At 46.4% G+C, this 18,730-nt stretch overlaps 7 protein-coding genes across 7 annotated transcripts; 4 read left to right on the top strand and 3 right to left on the bottom strand.

Annotated features, from left to right (window-relative positions):
• Nucleotides 1-4,181: 4,181 nt before the first annotated feature.
• LOC135135903 (late histone H1-like) lies at nucleotides 4,182-4,970 on the top strand. Its single transcript, XM_064065024.1, has one exon. It carries the CDS (start codon nucleotides 4,182-4,184, stop codon nucleotides 4,968-4,970), a length of 789 nt encoding a protein of 262 aa, XP_063921094.1.
• Nucleotides 4,971-5,400: 430 nt separating this feature from the next.
• On the bottom strand, nucleotides 5,401-5,811 carry LOC135135902 (histone H3). The gene has a single exon (XM_064065022.1). It carries the CDS (start codon nucleotides 5,809-5,811, stop codon nucleotides 5,401-5,403), a length of 411 nt encoding a protein of 136 aa, XP_063921092.1.
• A 291-nt stretch (nucleotides 5,812-6,102) lies between these two features.
• Nucleotides 6,103-6,414, top strand: LOC135135901 (histone H4). Its single transcript, XM_064065021.1, has one exon. The coding sequence runs from the start codon at nucleotides 6,103-6,105 to the stop codon at nucleotides 6,412-6,414; it is 312 nt and encodes a 103-aa protein (XP_063921091.1).
• Nucleotides 6,415-7,009: 595 nt separating this feature from the next.
• On the bottom strand, nucleotides 7,010-7,384 carry LOC135135900 (histone H2A). The gene has a single exon (XM_064065020.1). The coding sequence runs from the start codon at nucleotides 7,382-7,384 to the stop codon at nucleotides 7,010-7,012; it is 375 nt and encodes a 124-aa protein (XP_063921090.1).
• A 316-nt stretch (nucleotides 7,385-7,700) lies between these two features.
• Nucleotides 7,701-8,072, top strand: LOC135135898 (histone H2B). Its single transcript, XM_064065019.1, has one exon. The coding sequence runs from the start codon at nucleotides 7,701-7,703 to the stop codon at nucleotides 8,070-8,072; it is 372 nt and encodes a 123-aa protein (XP_063921089.1).
• Nucleotides 8,073-15,744: 7,672 nt separating this feature from the next.
• Nucleotides 15,745-16,533, top strand: LOC135135897 (late histone H1-like). The gene has a single exon (XM_064065017.1). It carries the CDS (start codon nucleotides 15,745-15,747, stop codon nucleotides 16,531-16,533), a length of 789 nt encoding a protein of 262 aa, XP_063921087.1.
• Nucleotides 16,534-16,963: 430 nt separating this feature from the next.
• On the bottom strand, nucleotides 16,964-17,374 carry LOC135135896 (histone H3). The gene has a single exon (XM_064065016.1). The coding sequence runs from the start codon at nucleotides 17,372-17,374 to the stop codon at nucleotides 16,964-16,966; it is 411 nt and encodes a 136-aa protein (XP_063921086.1).
• Between the last annotated feature and the right edge of the window lie 1,356 nt (nucleotides 17,375-18,730).

Genomic DNA, 18,730 nt, shown 5'->3' with positions numbered 1-18,730 from the left:
CAAAGACGTCGACCTCGACATCGAAGAGCGCGACATTCTCCTCAGTGCCCCACACCTCAAAATCCACAAAATGTGGCGCATCGTCTCAAGAAAGACAAACAAGCCCACCCCACTCATCCGACTCATCTCCGACGATGTTGCCACCATCGACGGTCTCTTAACCGACGGCATCGCCCTCTTTGGCCGCCTCCATAGGTGCGAGCCCTCCAACCCACCACCACCAACCCCCGTCCAATGCACAAAATGCTTCACTTTAGGGCACCAAGCCTCCGAGTGCGCCCAAAAGCCCATCTGCCCCCGATGCTCCGACACACATGCCCCCAACAAATGCCCCAAACAAGAACCCGAATGCCCCTTCTGTAAAGGCCCCCACCCTGCGTGGTCCCGGAAATGCCCAGAATTTCTGAAACTGACAGTGACAGATGAAACACAGACACTTCCCACGGTAATCATTGACCCACCATCAGAATTCGCCGACCCTGTCGACATCACCGACGAAACCCCCGAGGAAATCAACCTATCCCAAATCCACGCGAAGGCCCTCATCGCCTTCACAACCAAAACCCTTTTTGACTTATTCCCCCTTATCCGCCCCAAAACCCAGCAAGCCATCCAGGACGCGTCCCGCATGATCTTCAACCTCACGACCCGAATTAACCACTCGGGTCGTCTCCTCCACTTCACATTTGACGGCTAATGATTAACACACCAGACATGCATGTAACTCCTATCCCGCCGCACGCTGGGGCCCCCTCCCAGCGTGTGGCATCCACTCCTCCTCCCCCACTGACCCAAAACCCGCCCCATATTAATATATGCACTATTAACATCAATAGTGCAACCCACAAAATCCATGCTCTGAAAAACCTCATCGAGACAGATAACATCCACATTCTCGCTGTCACCGAAACCAAAACCAAACGTCAATTAAAAATTCCACATTTTGTCACCTACCACAAACCCTCAGTCATGGACAATGCCCGCGGTACAGCCTTGATCATCTCAAACAAATTCCCATCCACCGAGCATGACCTACCACCAAACCTCGCCAATCTCGAAGCCATTGCCGCAAACGTTTTAATTGCCGATATTTCGTTCACCATAATCTGCCACTACAATCCGCCCAAGCACACTATCTCCACTCTTCTTGTGCAATACGCCTCGCAGATCCCCAATGCCATTTTAATCGGCGATCTCAACTGTAGACACATGGACTTTGGCGACACCGCCACGAACCCCAACGGTAGAAAATTGGCCAACCACCTTCTCAACTACCCGATCTGCCGCCTCGAAAACAGGCTACCCACCCTAATCAACCACCACGGCGAATCAATTCCGGACCACATCATTATTTCAGAAAGCCTAACACCCAAATTCTACCCGAAATGTCACATCGGAACAACGGTCACTTCAGACCACTTACCCCTAACAGCCCAACTCTTAATACCGGCCCCACCACCACCCCCATCCTATATAACAATACACGACAATAAACACGCCGACTGGGCAAAATACCAACGACACATCACCGAAAATTTGCCAGAAATCAACATAACCCGCGACTCAAACGAAATTGATAACCAAATAACACTAATCACAAACACCATTTTAGCCGCGAAAGAAATTGCCATACCACTCAAACGCGTTCCGATAAACAAAAGACCACTGCCTCCGCGCATCCTAAACCTAATAAAACAAAAACGACAAGTATACAGAGAAATCACGCGAACACGTAACCCCCAGTTAAAACCCATATTCAACAGACTAAACGCCCAAATAAGACGCGACATCAATCAATATCGGGAAGAACAGTGGTCGAACACCTGCGCAAAATTAGACTACCGCGACGGAAAAAAATTCTGGGACAAATTTAAAATACTCACCGGACAAAAAACACAAAACACAACACACTTAATCCAAAACGGCACTTTCCTCTCCACCCCCGAAGAAAAGAGCAATGCCTTCGCTCAAACACTCCAAGAAATCCACGAAATTCCCCTCGACCCAAACTTCAATCACGAGTTCTTCAACTCAGTCTCCGAAGAAGTGCAAGAGTTCCGAGAACAACCCTTCCACCCCCTAGCCCTTCTCAACATGCATGTCCCCGACAACGACAACGACCTGACGAACGAAATCTCCCTCCATGAAGTTGAATCCCACATCAAATACCTAAAAAACTCCAAAGCCCCAGGGCCAGACCAAATCAAGGCGACACTTCTAAAAAATCTTCCGCCACCAGCAACCCAAGCCCTGACCACCATATACAACAACTGTCTGAACGCCTCATATTTTCCAACTTCATGGAAGCAAGCCTCCACAATCATGATCCCCAAACCAGGCAAAAACCCCCATAACCCACTCTCTTATCGCCCCATATCTCTACTAAATATCACAGGAAAAATCTTCGAAAAGATTCTCACTAACCGACTAAAAGACTTCCTGGAAACAAATAATATCATCCCTCAACAACAATTCGGATTCCGCTCGCAACGATCCACAATGAACCCCATTCTAGAGCTTCACACCGATTCCACTCGATTCGCCAATCTCAAAGAGTGCACGGTCGCCGTCTTCCTGGACATAGAACGTGCATTCGACCGGGTTTGGCACGACGGACTTATCCACAAACTCATCAAACTCCGAGTAAATCCCCAGTTCATAACTCTACTAGACTCATTCCTACATAACCGAACCTGCAGAATCAAAATCCAAAACTCACTCTCCCAACCTGTCAACATCCGTGCCGGAGTTCCTCAGGGCTCCGTGCTCTCACCCATTCTATACTCCATATACTGCAGTGACTTTCCCATTACAGATACCCCCAGGACCAAGACGAGGATGTTCGCCGACGACACCGCGTTCTGGACATCCCACCGAGACCCCGAACGAGCCACCTCCACCATCCAGGAAGCACTCCGGCGATACGAGGCGTGGGCCAACAACTGGCGAGTCAAACCCAACCCCATAAAATCCCAATCCATCTGCATGACATATCCTGGTGCAACCTCGAAAAGACACAAATTTACACAATCGCGATTAACACTGCATGCCGAACAAATTCCACAACACAAAACAGTCAGATATTTGGGCATAACCTTTTCCGACAACTGCTCCCTAACCCCCGACCTAGAAACTACCCTCAAAAAAATCCGAAACCGCTCTAACCTCCTATCCCTAATACGCGGCCGTATCCACGGTTGCAATCCCCAAACCCTAAAACACACCTACAACACCTTTATCCGCCCAATTATCGACTACCGGGCCCCAATCTACGCGACCCTCTCCAAAAAATCCCTACACAAAATAACAGCATGCGAAAGAAAAATCCTCCGACGAGCTTTTAGACTCCACCCAAGATTCCCGTCAATGCACGTTTACCAGCGTACAAACGCTACTCCCATCCCCGATCGCTTAAAAACCCTCCAGCAAAACTACGTCAAACGCACACTTAACAGCAACAACACCATAGCCATCGGTAACTTACACACCTCCTACAAATACCCAGCCGCTAACAACCGCTTATTACACCGCCTGCCGCGAGTCCCCAAAAACAAATTTAAACACGCACCCACCGCTCTCCTAGAAACCCTGTACCCTGACCTCCCTCAGGCTCTCCAGGAACTAGTTGAGCAAACGCCGATATCGCTGCGAGGACGCTGACGTCCCCGCCCCCGACACAGCCACTTCGCCGCCCCTCCCCCCCAGACCCACCACCGACACCTGGACTTGGACACCGACGACCACCCGACGACGACAACGACGACAACACACACCGTTCTCTTTCAGCTTCCAGCCCTCCAGGACCAGGATGCAGGATGAACACCCACCCCCAAGGACCAAGGACCCATCATACGCTTAGATTAATTAGATCAATAGGAAATAGTTAGATACCCCTTGACATGTAAATATTTATTTAAGCCCACCACACTGTAAATGAAATATCTTAAGTACTAGTAAGTTAAATTCCAACCCAATAATGTTAAATTAGCCCAGCGCTGAAAAGGCCATAAGCCTCAGCAGCGCCCCACTGACATGTAAATATCTTAAGGAAACCAATGTACCAAGAATGCTTGAATAAATGATTTAACCGTAAAACCGTTTTCGCCACTATTCAAATTCGATCGTGCGACCGATAACCATCGACTTTTTTTAATAACAAAAACAATCAGTTGTTCGGTAAAATGGCAGACGTAGAAAATCAAACAGCTTCCGCCGCGGTGACAGCTTCGGCCGCCGCCTCCTCCGCCGGAACGCCTCACGCCAAGAAGGAAAAGAAAGCGAAGAATCCCAGGAGCAAACCTTCCCATCCGCCGACTTCGGAGATGGTGACCAACGCCATCAAAGGTTTGAAAGAACGCGGCGGATCGTCCCTCCAGGCCATCAAAAAATTCGTCGCCGCCAACTACAAGGTCGACGCCGAAAAAGTTGCTCCGTTCATCAAGAAATACCTGAAAGGCGCCGTCGCTTCCGGTTCCCTCGTCCAGACGAAAGGCAAAGGTGCTTCCGGTTCTTTCAAGTTGGCCTCCACGACCGCCGGCGGTGCCAAAGCCGCCGCCTCCGCCGCCGAAAGGAAGAGGAAATCCGGCGCCGGCAGGACGAAGAAAGCCGCGATAGGCGCGGGAAAACGCGCTTCCGCCGGAGCCGCCGCCGCCGCCGCCGGCGAGAAGGCGGCTTCTAAGGTTTCGAAGAAGACCGCGCCGAAAGCGAAAAAGGCCGCCGCCGAAAAGAAGACCGCTTCCGTGGCCAAAGCGAAGAAGGCCGCCGCCGCCGCTGCCAGCGCCTCCGCCGCAGAGAAGAAGGCCGCCGCCGCCGCTGCCGCCAGAGCGGCGTCGAAGGCGAAATCTCCTTCGAAAGCGAAAAGATCTAACAAGGCCGGACCCACGAAGAAACCGAAAGCTCCGAAACCCAAGTCCACCAAGGCCGTCTCCGCCAAAGCGAAGAAAGCCGCTTCTCCGAAAAGAAAAAAGTGAGCGTTCGAAGAAGATGATGACGACGACGTCGTTGTTGTTGTTTCCCGGCGGTGCTCCGATCGTACATATCGACGAAGGGGCACGCATAAATGGCCCTTTTCAGGGCCACAAATTTTTTTCAAACGAATTAAAATTTTCGCTCGACCATATAAATCGAATAATGAATGAAAGAAAGAAAGAAAGAAAGAAATAAATAAATGATTGATAAGATTGATTTGAATGAATGAATGAATTTGCATGCCTTAATTTAAATTTTTTATCTTTTATTTAAGTTTTCGAACGATTCGATTCTCGAAAAAGTTGCTTAATTTTTTATTCGTTAGGAAAAATATTGAGGTTCTGAAAAGAACCGATTTTTTTGTCTCTTTCGAAAAGAGAACTGACAGTTGAGAGATGACGGTGTGATTGATGGTCGGTCGATTTTTTTTTTTTAAGCTCTTTCTCCGCGAATGCGTCTCGCCAGCTGGATGTCTTTGGGCATGATGGTGACGCGTTTGGCGTGGATGGCGCACAAGTTGGTATCTTCGAAGAGACCGACGAGGTAAGCTTCGCTAGCTTCCTGGAGAGCCATCACGGCGGAACTCTGGAAACGCAAGTCGGTCTTGAAGTCCTGGGCGATCTCCCTGACGAGACGTTGGAAGGGCAGTTTGCGGATCAAAAGTTCGGTGCTCTTCTGATAACGACGGATCTCTCGGAGAGCGACGGTTCCGGGCCTGTAACGATGGGGTTTCTTGACGCCGCCGGTCGCCGGTGCGCTTTTTCTCGCGGCCTTAGTGGCGAGCTGTTTTCTGGGGGCTTTTCCTCCCGTAGATTTACGAGCGGTCTGTTTTGTTCTTGCCATTTCGAAAAAATAAGCGAAAGATTAAAATCGATCGACGAACGAACACGCAGCAGACGGACGTTACGAACACGTTGACTGGAAATAACGGCCGACGGGCTCGCGGCGAACCTTATATAACGTTCACCGCTACAAAGTCGCTCTCTGCGCGTGTCTATTGGTCGAGCGGGACCAGAAATGGGCGTAGCTCGGAAACGTTATAAAACGACGCCGAATTTCGTAATTTTCGCAGTTCCCTTACGAACACCGTTCTGAATCCACGTCGCTCGCAAGCTTCTTCGAAGATATTCCAAGATGACCGGTAGAGGAAAAGGAGGCAAAGGCTTGGGAAAAGGTGGCGCGAAACGTCATCGCAAAGTCCTGCGCGACAACATCCAGGGCATAACGAAACCGGCCATCAGAAGATTGGCCCGTCGCGGCGGTGTGAAACGTATCTCCGGGTTGATCTACGAAGAAACCAGAGGCGTCCTCAAGGTGTTCCTCGAGAACGTGATCCGTGACGCCGTCACCTACACCGAACACGCCAAACGTAAGACCGTCACCGCCATGGACGTCGTCTACGCTTTGAAACGTCAAGGACGCACCCTCTACGGTTTCGGCGGTTAATTTTTTGCAATAGCAAGAAATTTAATCGTCGCTGATTTTGATTCTTTGACTTTTCCGTATATACGCCACGACAACAAACGAGATCGGAGAAAAAAAAAAAAACGGTTCTTTTCAGAACCACAAAATTTTTCTAACGAATAAAAAATTTCGCTTACTATATGTCGAGAATAAATAATGAATGAATGAATGAATGAATGAATGAATGGTTGGTTGTGTTGGTTTTTTTTAAAGAAATAATAATGACGATATAAAATGGAAAAAGGAAAAAAATTAAATTAAAATCACGTATTTTTAAACGTTTGCAGTAAAATTCACGAGAAGTGACAGAGAGAAAGCTTAAAAATGAACGAACAATAAGAAAAAAATTAACGTTTTCGAATCGAAAAACGATATCGTGTCATATAAAGTACTTTTCTTTCTTTCTATTATTTTTTTTTGTTTGTTTTCCATTAAGATAAGTTTGCGAGCATTTAATCGTTTGAAAAAAATTAGTGGCCCTGAGAAGGGCCGATGATGTGGGTTGTTGTTTTTCTTTTTTTTTCTCGGTAAAGCGGTCGTCCGTCCGGTCCGTTTCTTTAAAAAAAATGAAAAGAGTTTAAGGCTTCTTTTCGGTCTTCTTGGGCAAGAGGACCGCCTGGATGTTGGGCAGAACGCCGCCTTGGGCGATCGTCACTCCGGAAAGGAGCTTGTTCAACTCTTCGTCGTTCCTGATCGCCAACTGCAAATGTCTGGGAATGATCCTGGTCTTCTTGTTGTCTCTGGCGGCGTTTCCTGCCAACTCGAGAACTTCGGCGGCCAGATATTCCATGACGGCGGCGAGGTAGACGGGAGCTCCGGCACCGACGCGTTCGGCGTAGTTTCCTTTACGGAGGAGACGATGGATCCTGCCGACGGGGAACTGAAGACCGGCACGGCTCGAACGGGACTTCGCCTTTCCCTTGACTTTTCCTCCCTTTCCACGTCCTGACATTTTCTTTAATTTTCTTGCGAAAAACGAAATATAAACAAGAAGAGCGAGCGACGAGCGGCGACGACACACGTAATCGACTGCTGCGTTATTCGGTTATGTATCGGACCGGCGGTCGCGGCTTAGGCTTTATACCCTCCGTGCGGTCGGTTCAGTTCGGCGCATAGGAAGGCTAGGACGAATGGGCGTGGCCTGAGTCGGTAGACGGTCCGTTATAAAAGTAGTCGCACGCGGGGTGATATTTTTATTCGTTCGTCGAGAACCGAGCGTAGCGTTGCGTTCTGTTCTGTTCTGTTAAACTCTTATCGAATATTCGAAGATGCCACCCAAGACTAGCGGTAAAGCCGCCAAGAAGGCCGGAAAGGCCCAAAAGAACATTTCGAAGAGCGACAAGAAGAAGAAGCGCAGGAGGAAGGAGAGCTACGCTATCTACATCTACAAGGTGTTGAAACAAGTACATCCCGACACCGGTATCTCGAGCAAGGCGATGTCCATCATGAACAGTTTCGTGAACGACATCTTCGAACGTATCGCCGCCGAAGCTTCCCGCCTCGCCCACTACAACAAACGTTCGACCATCACCAGCAGGGAGATTCAGACCGCCGTACGTCTCCTCTTGCCCGGTGAATTGGCCAAGCACGCCGTCTCCGAAGGTACCAAAGCCGTCACCAAGTACACCAGCTCCAAGTAGAATGATTTTGTTATCATTTCTGTCGTCGTCCGTCGTCCATCTTTCCGGAAAAAAAAAAAAAACAACAACAACAACAAACAAATCGGTTCTTTTCAGAACCACAAATCGCATTCCTTACAAATAAGAGATTAACGAACCTCGAGAATGTTTCTTTCCCCTTTATTATTATTCGATTATTAAATGAACGAATAAAATGATACTTTTCGTTTCGGGGTGTGCGATGTTTAAATTCCGTCCGCGTCGTACGTACGTACGATCGATTTCGGTTAGAGGTTTTCGAAATGAAACTATGTTAAAAAACAGCGATATATTTTTATCGATCGATTTTTATACGATATGTAAATAAGTCAGGTCACGGGAACGTACTTGTTTTTTTTTTCTTTCTTTTTTTCCCCCCGCCGCAAGAAGGAATTTATATTATTTATTTCTTCATAACGAAGCGCTGTGCTCTCTACGATCGATTTTATCAGGAAATCATAAGATCGAGAAGAAAACGGTCGCGTTTTTTATCATTATTTTAATACTAGAATTACGAAACTGATGCAAATCTATACTGGCCGTCTGTTCGAGGAACTCGCGTACGATAAATAACGCATGTTCCTAACAAAACGGCCGTTTTTTTGCATTTTCACGATCGAGCGTGAATAAATTTCAAATTAAAAGATATTTAATCATCGATTCGTTTCTTTTCGAGTCTTCCTGAATGATTCTGATCTCGTTGTCCATGTACGGCGTTCGTTTATAAGTTCTCGTCGTGCTTTAAATTTTATTTTATCGTCGCAGACATAAATATCCATTATTTTATAAACCTAGTAGAGTGTCGTTACGCGACACCTCGATCTGATCTGGACTTGTAAATTTTTTTTTGGACTTAAAAAAAAAAAAAAAAAAAAAAAAAAAAAAAAAAAAAAAAAAAAAGAATAAGGGGGGTGTTCGCAATAGGGCAAAACAAAAACAAAAAATCGGGCGGGAGAAGGGAGCGGAGTGTTTGAAAATTTCGAGTCGAAGGACGCGAGTGGAAAATCTTAGCGACTAACTTAAATTCTAAATTAAAAACTAGCTTAACTTATGACATACTACTTATAATAAACACATCGTTTTTTTACTAAAAACTAAAGTTTAACAAAAAGAAGAAGACAACGGCACGCGGTGTTCCCAAGCGGTCACCCATCCAAGTACTGACCGCGCCCGACGTTGCTTAACTTCGGTGATCGGACGAATAGAATAGAATAGAATAGAAAGAACGTTTATTAAAGTAGGTTAATGTTACAGTTCACTTACAAGCTAGATTGGTATTGTACGATTACAGGTTCCTATTTGTGGAACGAGACCCTGTCTATTTGTGTAGTTACATTTGCCTTTCTGGCCCTAGTTTTGCTACTGCCGTATAGAGGGCGCAGCCTCTTGTTTAGTTATTTTGTTAACTGTTTGCATTTTTGAGGGAAAAATCGAAACCTCATATTTTATCACTTTTGGGGGGAGGGGATTTTGGGTTGTGGGGAAGGGGGGTGCTTTTTACAGTTATTTACAATATTTACAAGGTTTTTTAGATGGGGCTGCCGGGTATGAAACCTTTATTTTTGCCCCTTACAATTTAATTAATATGTGTGACTATAATTCTAAGTGCTCGTGCATGAGCTTATGTTTTTTGTTTATTGGGTTTACAAGGTTTTTTAGATGGGGCTGCCGGGTATGAAACCTTTATTTTTGCCCCTTACAATTTAATTAATATGTGTGACTATAATTCTAAGTGCTCGTGCATGAGCTTATGTTTTTTGTTTATTAGGTTATTATTGATTATATTTTGGATATATACGTTATCATGATTGCGCAAGTAGAAGCTTGTCGCCAGGTCTTTGATGTATTTCTTAATCGGTGGAATGTCGGCGGCGTCCTGCAGGTCTGCTATTCTTGTAAATCTTGAAGCGCTAAGTGCCAGCCTTAGGCACTTGTTTTGGAGCACCTCGAGTGGTTCCATTGCGTAATTTGACAGATGGCTCCACACGGGTGCCCCATATGTGATAATCGGCCTGATTATCTGTTTATAAATGGTGATTTTGTTTTCGCTGCTGACGGCGTTATTTTTGACCAGTAAGGGATAGAGAGTCCTAATTGCTGCATTGCCTTTGGCGACGGAATTAGCCACGTGTTGTTTGAAGTTTAATCTGGTATCGAGGTGGAGTCCCAGGTACCTGACCGTGTTGTTGGTGTTGACGTAATGCTCGTTGATTTTGAGTATTCTTGAGGGCTTAATGTTTGTTCTTTTCTTGGTGAATTTTATTGCTTCCGTCTTCGTCTGATTTAATTTCATTTTCCACTTTTTGAAATATGGAATAAGGAGGTTGAGGTGTATTTGATTTTGTAGTTGTGCAGCTTCGGCGTAGTATGAATGGGCGTATATCGCCGTGTCATCGGCGTATAATGCCGTAGTTGTCTTTGTGAATTCCGGCAGGTCCGTGGTGTACAGATTAAAGAGGGCGGGGCCAAGTACTGACCCCTGTGGCACTCCCGCTTTAATTGTTTTCTCCTGAGATATTGCGTTATTTACCTTGACCTTCAGGGTACGGTTGTTTAGATATGACGCAATGAGGGTGATGAAGTTTCCTTCGATGCCATATTTGTCCATTTTTACGATTAGGCCATTTATCCACATTTTATCAAATGCTTTTTCAAGATCGAGTAATGTCATCACTGTCACCTTCTGCTGGTTAAAGTTGACGAGGATGTCATTAATTATTCTTGCAAGCTGCAGGGTGGTGTTGTGTCCCGGCTTGAAACCAAATTGGCATTTTTTCTCGATGTTCTTTTTATGTTGTATTAATGTCAGTCTTTTGTGTAGCACTTTTTCTATGGTTTTTGATATGTTACTTAGGAGGCTTATTGGTCTGTAGTTTTCGGGTTGCGTTTTTGTTTTGTTTGGTTTTAATATCGGTGTGATTATTGCTTTTTTAAACCTTTTAGGGTAGTGGCTGTGTTGGATAATAGCGTTTGTGATGTCCGTCAATTTTCTTATGGCCTTCATCGATAGGTTCTTGATGACTCTGTTCGTGATCTGGTCTTCGCCGGGTGCTTTATTGTTCGGCAATTTTTTTATTATTTTTGCCATTTCATGGGTGCTGGTTTTCATTGTTGCCATGTAGTCTTTTGTCGGGGCTTTTGTTGCTGCTGCTATGATTTTGCTGGCTTCTTTGTCTATTTCGTCTTGTTCCGGGGTGTTTTCTTCTCTTGCGTCATCGTGGATTTTTTCATAGTGGGTGGCTAGCGTCTCTGCTTTTTCTGCATCGGTGATGGCTTCCCCGTTGGGCGTGTTTAATGGCGGGATTGCGTAGTATCTTTTTTTGAATGTTTTAGCCATTTTCCAAATGGAGTTATCGCTTCTTTTTAGGTTCTCCAGTGTTTTCTTCCACCGTTCGTTCTTATCTTTTTTGAGTTCCGCTGTGATTGTCGCGTTCGTCCGTCTGAGTTCGTCCCGTAGTGTTGCGTCACCGGTGCGTTGGTATTGTCGTCGTTGTTTGTTTCGGTGTTTGATCAGGTCGGTGATGTGGGTTGGCGTCGGTTTTTCGTTGTTTTTGATTTTTATTCTTTGTGTGTGTTGTTTTGTCGCCTTCCTGATTGCGGTAATGAGCTCGTCGAGTTCTTTGTCTAATTTGTCCGGGTCGTTGATTTCTTCGTTTATTGTAATGTGTTCGTCTAGCGTTTCTCGGAACTCCTTCCAATTTGTGTTTTTATATGATTCAATGGTCTTTGTCATGTCTTCCTGGAAGAGTTCGCCGATAATTTGGGTTTCTACTGGCAGGTGGTCGGAGTTTAAGTCGTTTATTGCTTGGGCCTTCGTGTAAGCGGTGTTGCTTTTGTGAATAAATCCGTCTATTGTTGTTGGATTTCCGCCGTTGGTCGGGTAATGGGTGGGTTCATCTGGGAAATTTATGAGTAGTTCGGCGTCTTCTAAAGTCTTTTTGAGGGTTTGGCCATTTGTGTTTGCATTTGGATTACCCCAGTCTTTGTGTTTGGAGTTAAGATCTCCGGCTAGGACCACTCTTTTACTAATATTCAGTACCCTCGTCAAATCTCTTCCTTTGTAGTAGTTCTTGGGTCGGTTATAAGCTCCTACTATTGTTATGTTGTTTCTCGGAAGGTCTACTGCAGCTGCTTCTATTGTTGTGGTTGGTATTTTCCTTGTGCGGAATGGAATTCCTTTTTTAATTAGGATCATTACGCCTCCACCGTATTCGTTTTCTCGATCTCGTCTCACGATTGAGTAGTTGTTTAATTTTAATTTGTCTGTGGGCTGTAGTTTTGTTTCCGTGATAGTCATGATGTCTGGACTTTCTCTATTGAGGAATATTTTTAGTTCTTCCATCTTGTTTCGGACGCTATTAGCGTTCCAGGTTATTATTCTTAGTTGTCGTTTTTTAGTCATCGCGACTCTCTAATTCGCTCACGAAGGTGGCCATCGTGATTAATTTCTCTTGCATAGTTCTGCTTTGCCTCAGGTTTTCGTTAAGGTTTCTTATCAGTGGTATCGCTTTTTTAATATCTATTAACGAGTTGAGTAATTGGATTTCTCGTATGAATTCGGTGAAATCTGCCATGGCTTCCCTCTGTGTTTCGGTTGGCTGGTGTTGTCGTGGTGGGTGGGGTTCGATGGTGGGTGGGGTTCTTTCCTGTTCTTCTGGTTGGCTGGCTGTTGTGGGCTGGTTCCGCCCTTTCCACGGATTGGTGGGTGGGAGAGGTGCTTCTGTGTACATCTTTTTCAGTGGTGGTTTTTTATTGTTTTCCCTTTTTTCGTCCAGGTACTTTTTCTTTGTCTGGTACACCTGGCATTCTTTGTTGTTGGCGAGGTGCTGCTCTCCGCAGTTAGCGCATTTGATTTTCTTTTGTGTTTCGGGCAGGTCTTTTTTAATGTTGCATTCGGACGTGATGTGGTTTTCTGCACACTTGAGGCATTTTATGTGTGCGAAACAATTGGTTGTCGCGTGGCCCCAGGCCTGGCATTTGTGGCATTGGATGATTTCGTTGTTGTTTTTTAGCCGCTCCCATCTTACAATGATTCTTGTTACTGCTCGGATATTTCGTCTTAGTTTTAGTAGCGTTGTTTTGTTATCTGTTATGATTACGTAAACCGGTGCTTTCGTGTTCTTCATTCTGTTCACTCTTTTAACGTTGATATTCTGGCTAATTAGGTCTTCTTTGACCTCTTCGGTGGTCGGTTCGTGGTCAAGGCCGAATATGACGTAACCATGGGTTTTTTCTTCTTTAGTGGCGTAGGTGTGCCACTCGGTGTTTTCTTGTTTTGTGAGGACTTCTTTTAGTTTTTTGAAGTCTTCTACGTTCTTCGCAAATAACACTGTTTTCGCTTGTGTTATTTTTATATCTGCTCTGGTCGTCGTGTTTCTGTCAACTAGTTCGATGATTTCTCGGTAGTTCCATTTTTTATGTAAGATGATCGGGGGGGGTCTCTCGGCTTTTTTTGTTTTAGTACTTGCTGGTTCCGATTCCGTGTCGCTTTCTGTTTCTGTTCGTTTTTTGTCGGTTTTATGTTTGTCCGTTTCCTCATCGCTTATGTCCGTTTCCGGGTCGCTTACCAGTGGCTTGAAACGGTTTCTTGTTTTAACCCTCGTTAGTTGTTGGTTCATTATTTGTGCGGTTCTTCTTTTTCTCTTTTTTGACGGGGTGGTAAAAACTTCTTCTGATTGTGCTAACTTACTTGTCGTCGGTTCTATTTCCATTGTGTCGCTCATTGTTATCTTGTCCGTTGTTACGCAATCGCGGACATTGGGGCGGTCCCGCTTGCTGCGGCCGCTTTCTATGTTCTTTTCTTCTCTCAGTAGTTTTTTGCACTTTAGGTAGATTTTTTCAATTTTTTCGATGGCCTCCAGTGCCCCGCTGGTCGGTTGACGAGGGTTTAATCCCTCCTCTTTGTTCACTTTTGCTAGTTTATTCACCTCACTTTCCCTTACTTGGGTTTCACTTTTTGGTGATCGGACGAGAACCGGTGCTATCAACGTGGTATGGCCGTTGCCTGATGATAAGGGTAAAAAATCAGTAGAAATGGATCCGAGAAGTCGAAACGTCGAAGCAAAAGTGCCAAGATCCGACGAACGAACATCGAAGATCGAGGAGCGCAGCACAGCGCAGCGGTCTGCAACACAAAATACCAAACAAACAAACAAGCACATCACGCACGTACAACTAACAGACGAATGCCACCGACAGGATAGGGAAAGGACGACAAGACCGACAAAGAGACGAACCAGGCACATAAGGCACAATCACGGCGGACGTAGGTAAAAACAAACCATAAACCATCTTCGTCCGCCGGATTAATTACCCCTACCGCCACCTGGCCACCTGTGTGTGAATGTAATCGTAAATATACGTAAAAAACAAGTCCTGGACAACATATATATAAATATAACCCAAAAAGCAGCATTTGCAATATTTTACAAACAACCGCCGTCATAAATTCGCCGTATCTCGATGGTTCGAATGCTTTGAAAAACACTTGCCTTGATAATATAATAGTGTAAGTGAATTGAATTAAAAAATAATAGTTGAAAGATGTTAAAATAGTTCGAAGTTCGTTCGTCTGTAAACAATAATAGATTAAATAAACTCCATAGAATGTACAGTCTTTCAGATCTTCGAAAGAAGAAGGAAAAAAAAAAAAGAAAATAAAACTATGAAAAGCGGCCACAGGAAAGACAGAAAACGTATCGTACGTGAATCGAAGAAAGAATTTTCGTTCGCCGTCGGTGCGGTGCTGCGGGTTTCCGCGCTCGGTCCCGGCTCGAAAACGACACTCGAAACGAAGAAACTTTTGGAAAAATCCGCAAGGAAATTTTCGTCAGACGTGCAATTTCGATCGTCGATCGATCTCGTACGGAAAAAAATAAAAAAAATCCGAATTTCCTCGTCGTTTCGAGGTACGAGGAAACGACGAGACCGAATCATCTCGTCGCGGCTTCGACATGGAAATTTTTAATGTTCCCATCCTCGTACAGAGACGAGACCGCCACCGGAGGACGGCCGAAAGTCCGTTCCGTCGTTTTCGTTCGACGATCTACGTCGAAGGAGCCCCCCGTGCCCCAGGAGATCGTCGAAATCGGAAGAGTCGCTTCGAAGCGGTGACGATTTTGACCGTACCTTGCCTCTTTCGGAGGCGTTTTTTGACGAGAAAACGTCTTCCGATCGTCCCCGAGGGTGTAAAAAACCGGAAAGCATGGACGGAGGCTCACCTCGTCGAAGCGTCGTCACGGTGGCGGCGACGACGGACGTCGGAGCGTCGACGTCCACCTTCGGTACGTTGTTCGACTTTTGACAAGGTCTTCTTCGAGCGAGCGTCCGGACGGACGCCCTGCCGATTCGCCGATTCCCGCTTCGTCGAAAAATACTCGAATAAACGTCGAGGAAGGTCTGAGGCCGTGTTTCGTCCGTCTAACGACAAGGAGGCGGTGGTGACGGCGAAAAGAGAACGATGTCATCACCCGAAAGTCGAGCGCGAGGCCGCCGATTTCGAGCGAATTCCGTCAAAGTCGCGCGTTTAGTTTACAGTCCGCTTGGTTTACGTCGGGGACACTTAGACGTCGTTTTCGCCACTATTCAAATTCGATCGTGCGACCGATAACCATCGACTTTTTTTAATAACAAAAACAATCAGTTGTTCGGTAAAATGGCAGACGTAGAAAATCAAACAGCTTCCGCCGCGGTGACAGCTTCGGCCGCCGCCTCCTCCGCCGGAACGCCTCACGCCAAGAAGGAAAAGAAAGCGAAGAATCCCAGGAGCAAACCTTCCCATCCGCCGACTTCGGAGATGGTGACCAACGCCATCAAAGGTTTGAAAGAACGCGGCGGATCGTCCCTCCAGGCCATCAAAAAATTCGTCGCCGCCAACTACAAGGTCGACGCCGAAAAAGTTGCTCCGTTCATCAAGAAATACCTGAAAGGCGCCGTCGCTTCCGGTTCCCTCGTCCAGACGAAAGGCAAAGGTGCTTCCGGTTCTTTCAAGTTGGCCTCCACGACCGCCGGCGGTGCCAAAGCCGCCGCCTCCGCCGCCGAAAGGAAGAGGAAATCCGGCGCCGGCAGGACGAAGAAAGCCGCGATAGGCGCGGGAAAACGCGCTTCCGCCGGAGCCGCCGCCGCCGCCGCCGGCGAGAAGGCGGCTTCTAAGGTTTCGAAGAAGACCGCGCCGAAAGCGAAAAAGGCCGCCGCCGAAAAGAAGACCGCTTCCGTGGCCAAAGCGAAGAAGGCCGCCGCCGCCGCTGCCAGCGCCTCCGCCGCAGAGAAGAAGGCCGCCGCCGCCGCTGCCGCCAGAGCGGCGTCGAAGGCGAAATCTCCTTCGAAAGCGAAAAGATCTAACAAGGCCGGACCCACGAAGAAACCGAAAGCTCCGAAACCCAAGTCCACCAAGGCCGTCTCCGCCAAAGCGAAGAAAGCCGCTTCTCCGAAAAGAAAAAAGTGAGCGTTCGAAGAAGATGATGACGACGACGTCGTTGTTGTTGTTTCCCGGCGGTGCTCCGATCGTACATATCGACGAAGGGGCACGCATAAATGGCCCTTTTCAGGGCCACAAATTTTTTTCAAACGAATTAAAATTTTCGCTCGACCATATAAATCGAATAATGAATGAAAGAAAGAAAGAAAGAAAGAAATAAATAAATGATTGATAAGATTGATTTGAATGAATGAATGAATTTGCATGCCTTAATTTAAATTTTTTATCTTTTATTTAAGTTTTCGAACGATTCGATTCTCGAAAAAGTTGCTTAATTTTTTATTCGTTAGGAAAAATATTGAGGTTCTGAAAAGAACCGATTTTTTTGTCTCTTTCGAAAAGAGAACTGACAGTTGAGAGATGACGGTGTGATTGATGGTCGGTCGATTTTTTTTTTTTAAGCTCTTTCTCCGCGAATGCGTCTCGCCAGCTGGATGTCTTTGGGCATGATGGTGACGCGTTTGGCGTGGATGGCGCACAAGTTGGTATCTTCGAAGAGACCGACGAGGTAAGCTTCGCTAGCTTCCTGGAGAGCCATCACGGCGGAACTCTGGAAACGCAAGTCGGTCTTGAAGTCCTGGGCGATCTCCCTGACGAGACGTTGGAAGGGCAGTTTGCGGATCAAAAGTTCGGTGCTCTTCTGATAACGACGGATCTCTCGGAGAGCGACGGTTCCGGGCCTGTAACGATGGGGTTTCTTGACGCCGCCGGTCGCCGGTGCGCTTTTTCTCGCGGCCTTAGTGGCGAGCTGTTTTCTGGGGGCTTTTCCTCCCGTAGATTTACGAGCGGTCTGTTTTGTTCTTGCCATTTCGAAAAAATAAGCGAAAGATTAAAATCGATCGACGAACGAACACGCAGCAGACGGACGTTACGAACACGTTGACTGGAAATAACGGCCGACGGGCAAGTTCAAGTTCAAGTTCAAATACATTTTATTAAATTATAGGGTTTTTTACAATTTGGTACTTAAAACTAACAGAGGTTGTATGGGGTGCAGCTGAGGCTTAGGGCCTTTTCAGCACAAGGTTTACATAGATTTCTTAAGATATTACATGTCATTTTCTAGAACTAAGGATAATTACAAAAGTATAAAACGTATTTGACTTATTCTAGAGCTATATACAAATTTACAAAGTGGAGGTGTGGGGGAGGTTAAGGGTAAGGTGTGGGGTTTATCGAAGGGGAAGAGGGGTTTCTTCTACAATGGACTGGAGGGCTTCGGGTATGTTGGGGTAGAGGCTGGTTAATAGGGCTGTTGGGGGGTGTTTAAATTTGGTTTTGGGTTTTTTGGGGATGCGGTTCAGAAGGCGGTTGTCGACAGTTGGGTATTTGTGGGAGGTGTGAAGAGTTTGGATAGCTATTGGGTTAGTGGAGTTAAGTGTGCGGTTAATGTATTTTTGTTGGAGTTCGGTTAGTCTGGAAGTGATAGGGGGAGTTTTTGCCAGGGAGTGAACATGCATGGATGGGTATTTGGGGTCTAGTTTGAGGATTCTGCGGAGGATTTTGCGTTCGCATGCGGAGATTTTGTTGAGAGAGCGTTGTGACAGAGAAGCGTATAGAGGGGCTCGGTATTCTATGATAGGGCGGATGAAGGATTTGTAGGTAAACAGGAGGGTTTTTGGGTTGCAGCCGCGGATGCGTCCGCGGATAAGGGAGAGGAGATTGGCGCGGTTCCGGACTTTTTTGAGAGTTAGTTCTAGGTCTGCGAGGAGGGAGCATGTGCGGGAAAAGGTAATACCGAGATATTTGATAGATTTGGATTTGGGGATAGGTTGGTTATGGAGGGTTAGTTTGGTTAGAGAGAAGTCAAGTTGTTTGGTGTTTGCACGCGGGTAGGAGATTAGGATAGATTGGGATTTTTTGGGGTTGGGGGAAATTCTCCAGTTATTGGCCCATTTCTCGAAGCGGTGTAGGAGTCCTTGGATGGTGGCGCTGGCATGGATGGGGGAGCGGTGTGAGGTCCAGAAGGCGGTGTCGTCCGCGAACATCCTGCTCTTGGTCCTTGTGGTGTCTGAAAAGGGAAAATCGCTGCAGTAAATCAAGTACATGATGGGTGAGAGCACGGAGCCTTGGGGAACTCCGGCTTCTATGTTAACTTGCGTGGAAGTGGTGTTGAGGATTTTTACTTTGCAGGATCTGTTGGATAGGAATGAGTCGATTAGTT

The sequence above is a fragment of the Zophobas morio genome, unplaced genomic scaffold, assembly GCF_036711695.1.
Source record: "Zophobas morio isolate AGI-343-1 ecotype UQ-CSIRO unplaced genomic scaffold, CSIRO_AGI_Zmor_V1 ptg000025l, whole genome shotgun sequence".
In the NCBI taxonomy this organism is placed as follows: domain Eukaryota; kingdom Metazoa; phylum Arthropoda; class Insecta; order Coleoptera; family Tenebrionidae; genus Zophobas; species Zophobas morio.
Note: the sequence above shows the minus strand (reverse complement) of the source record. Positions and strands in the feature narration are given on the sequence as shown.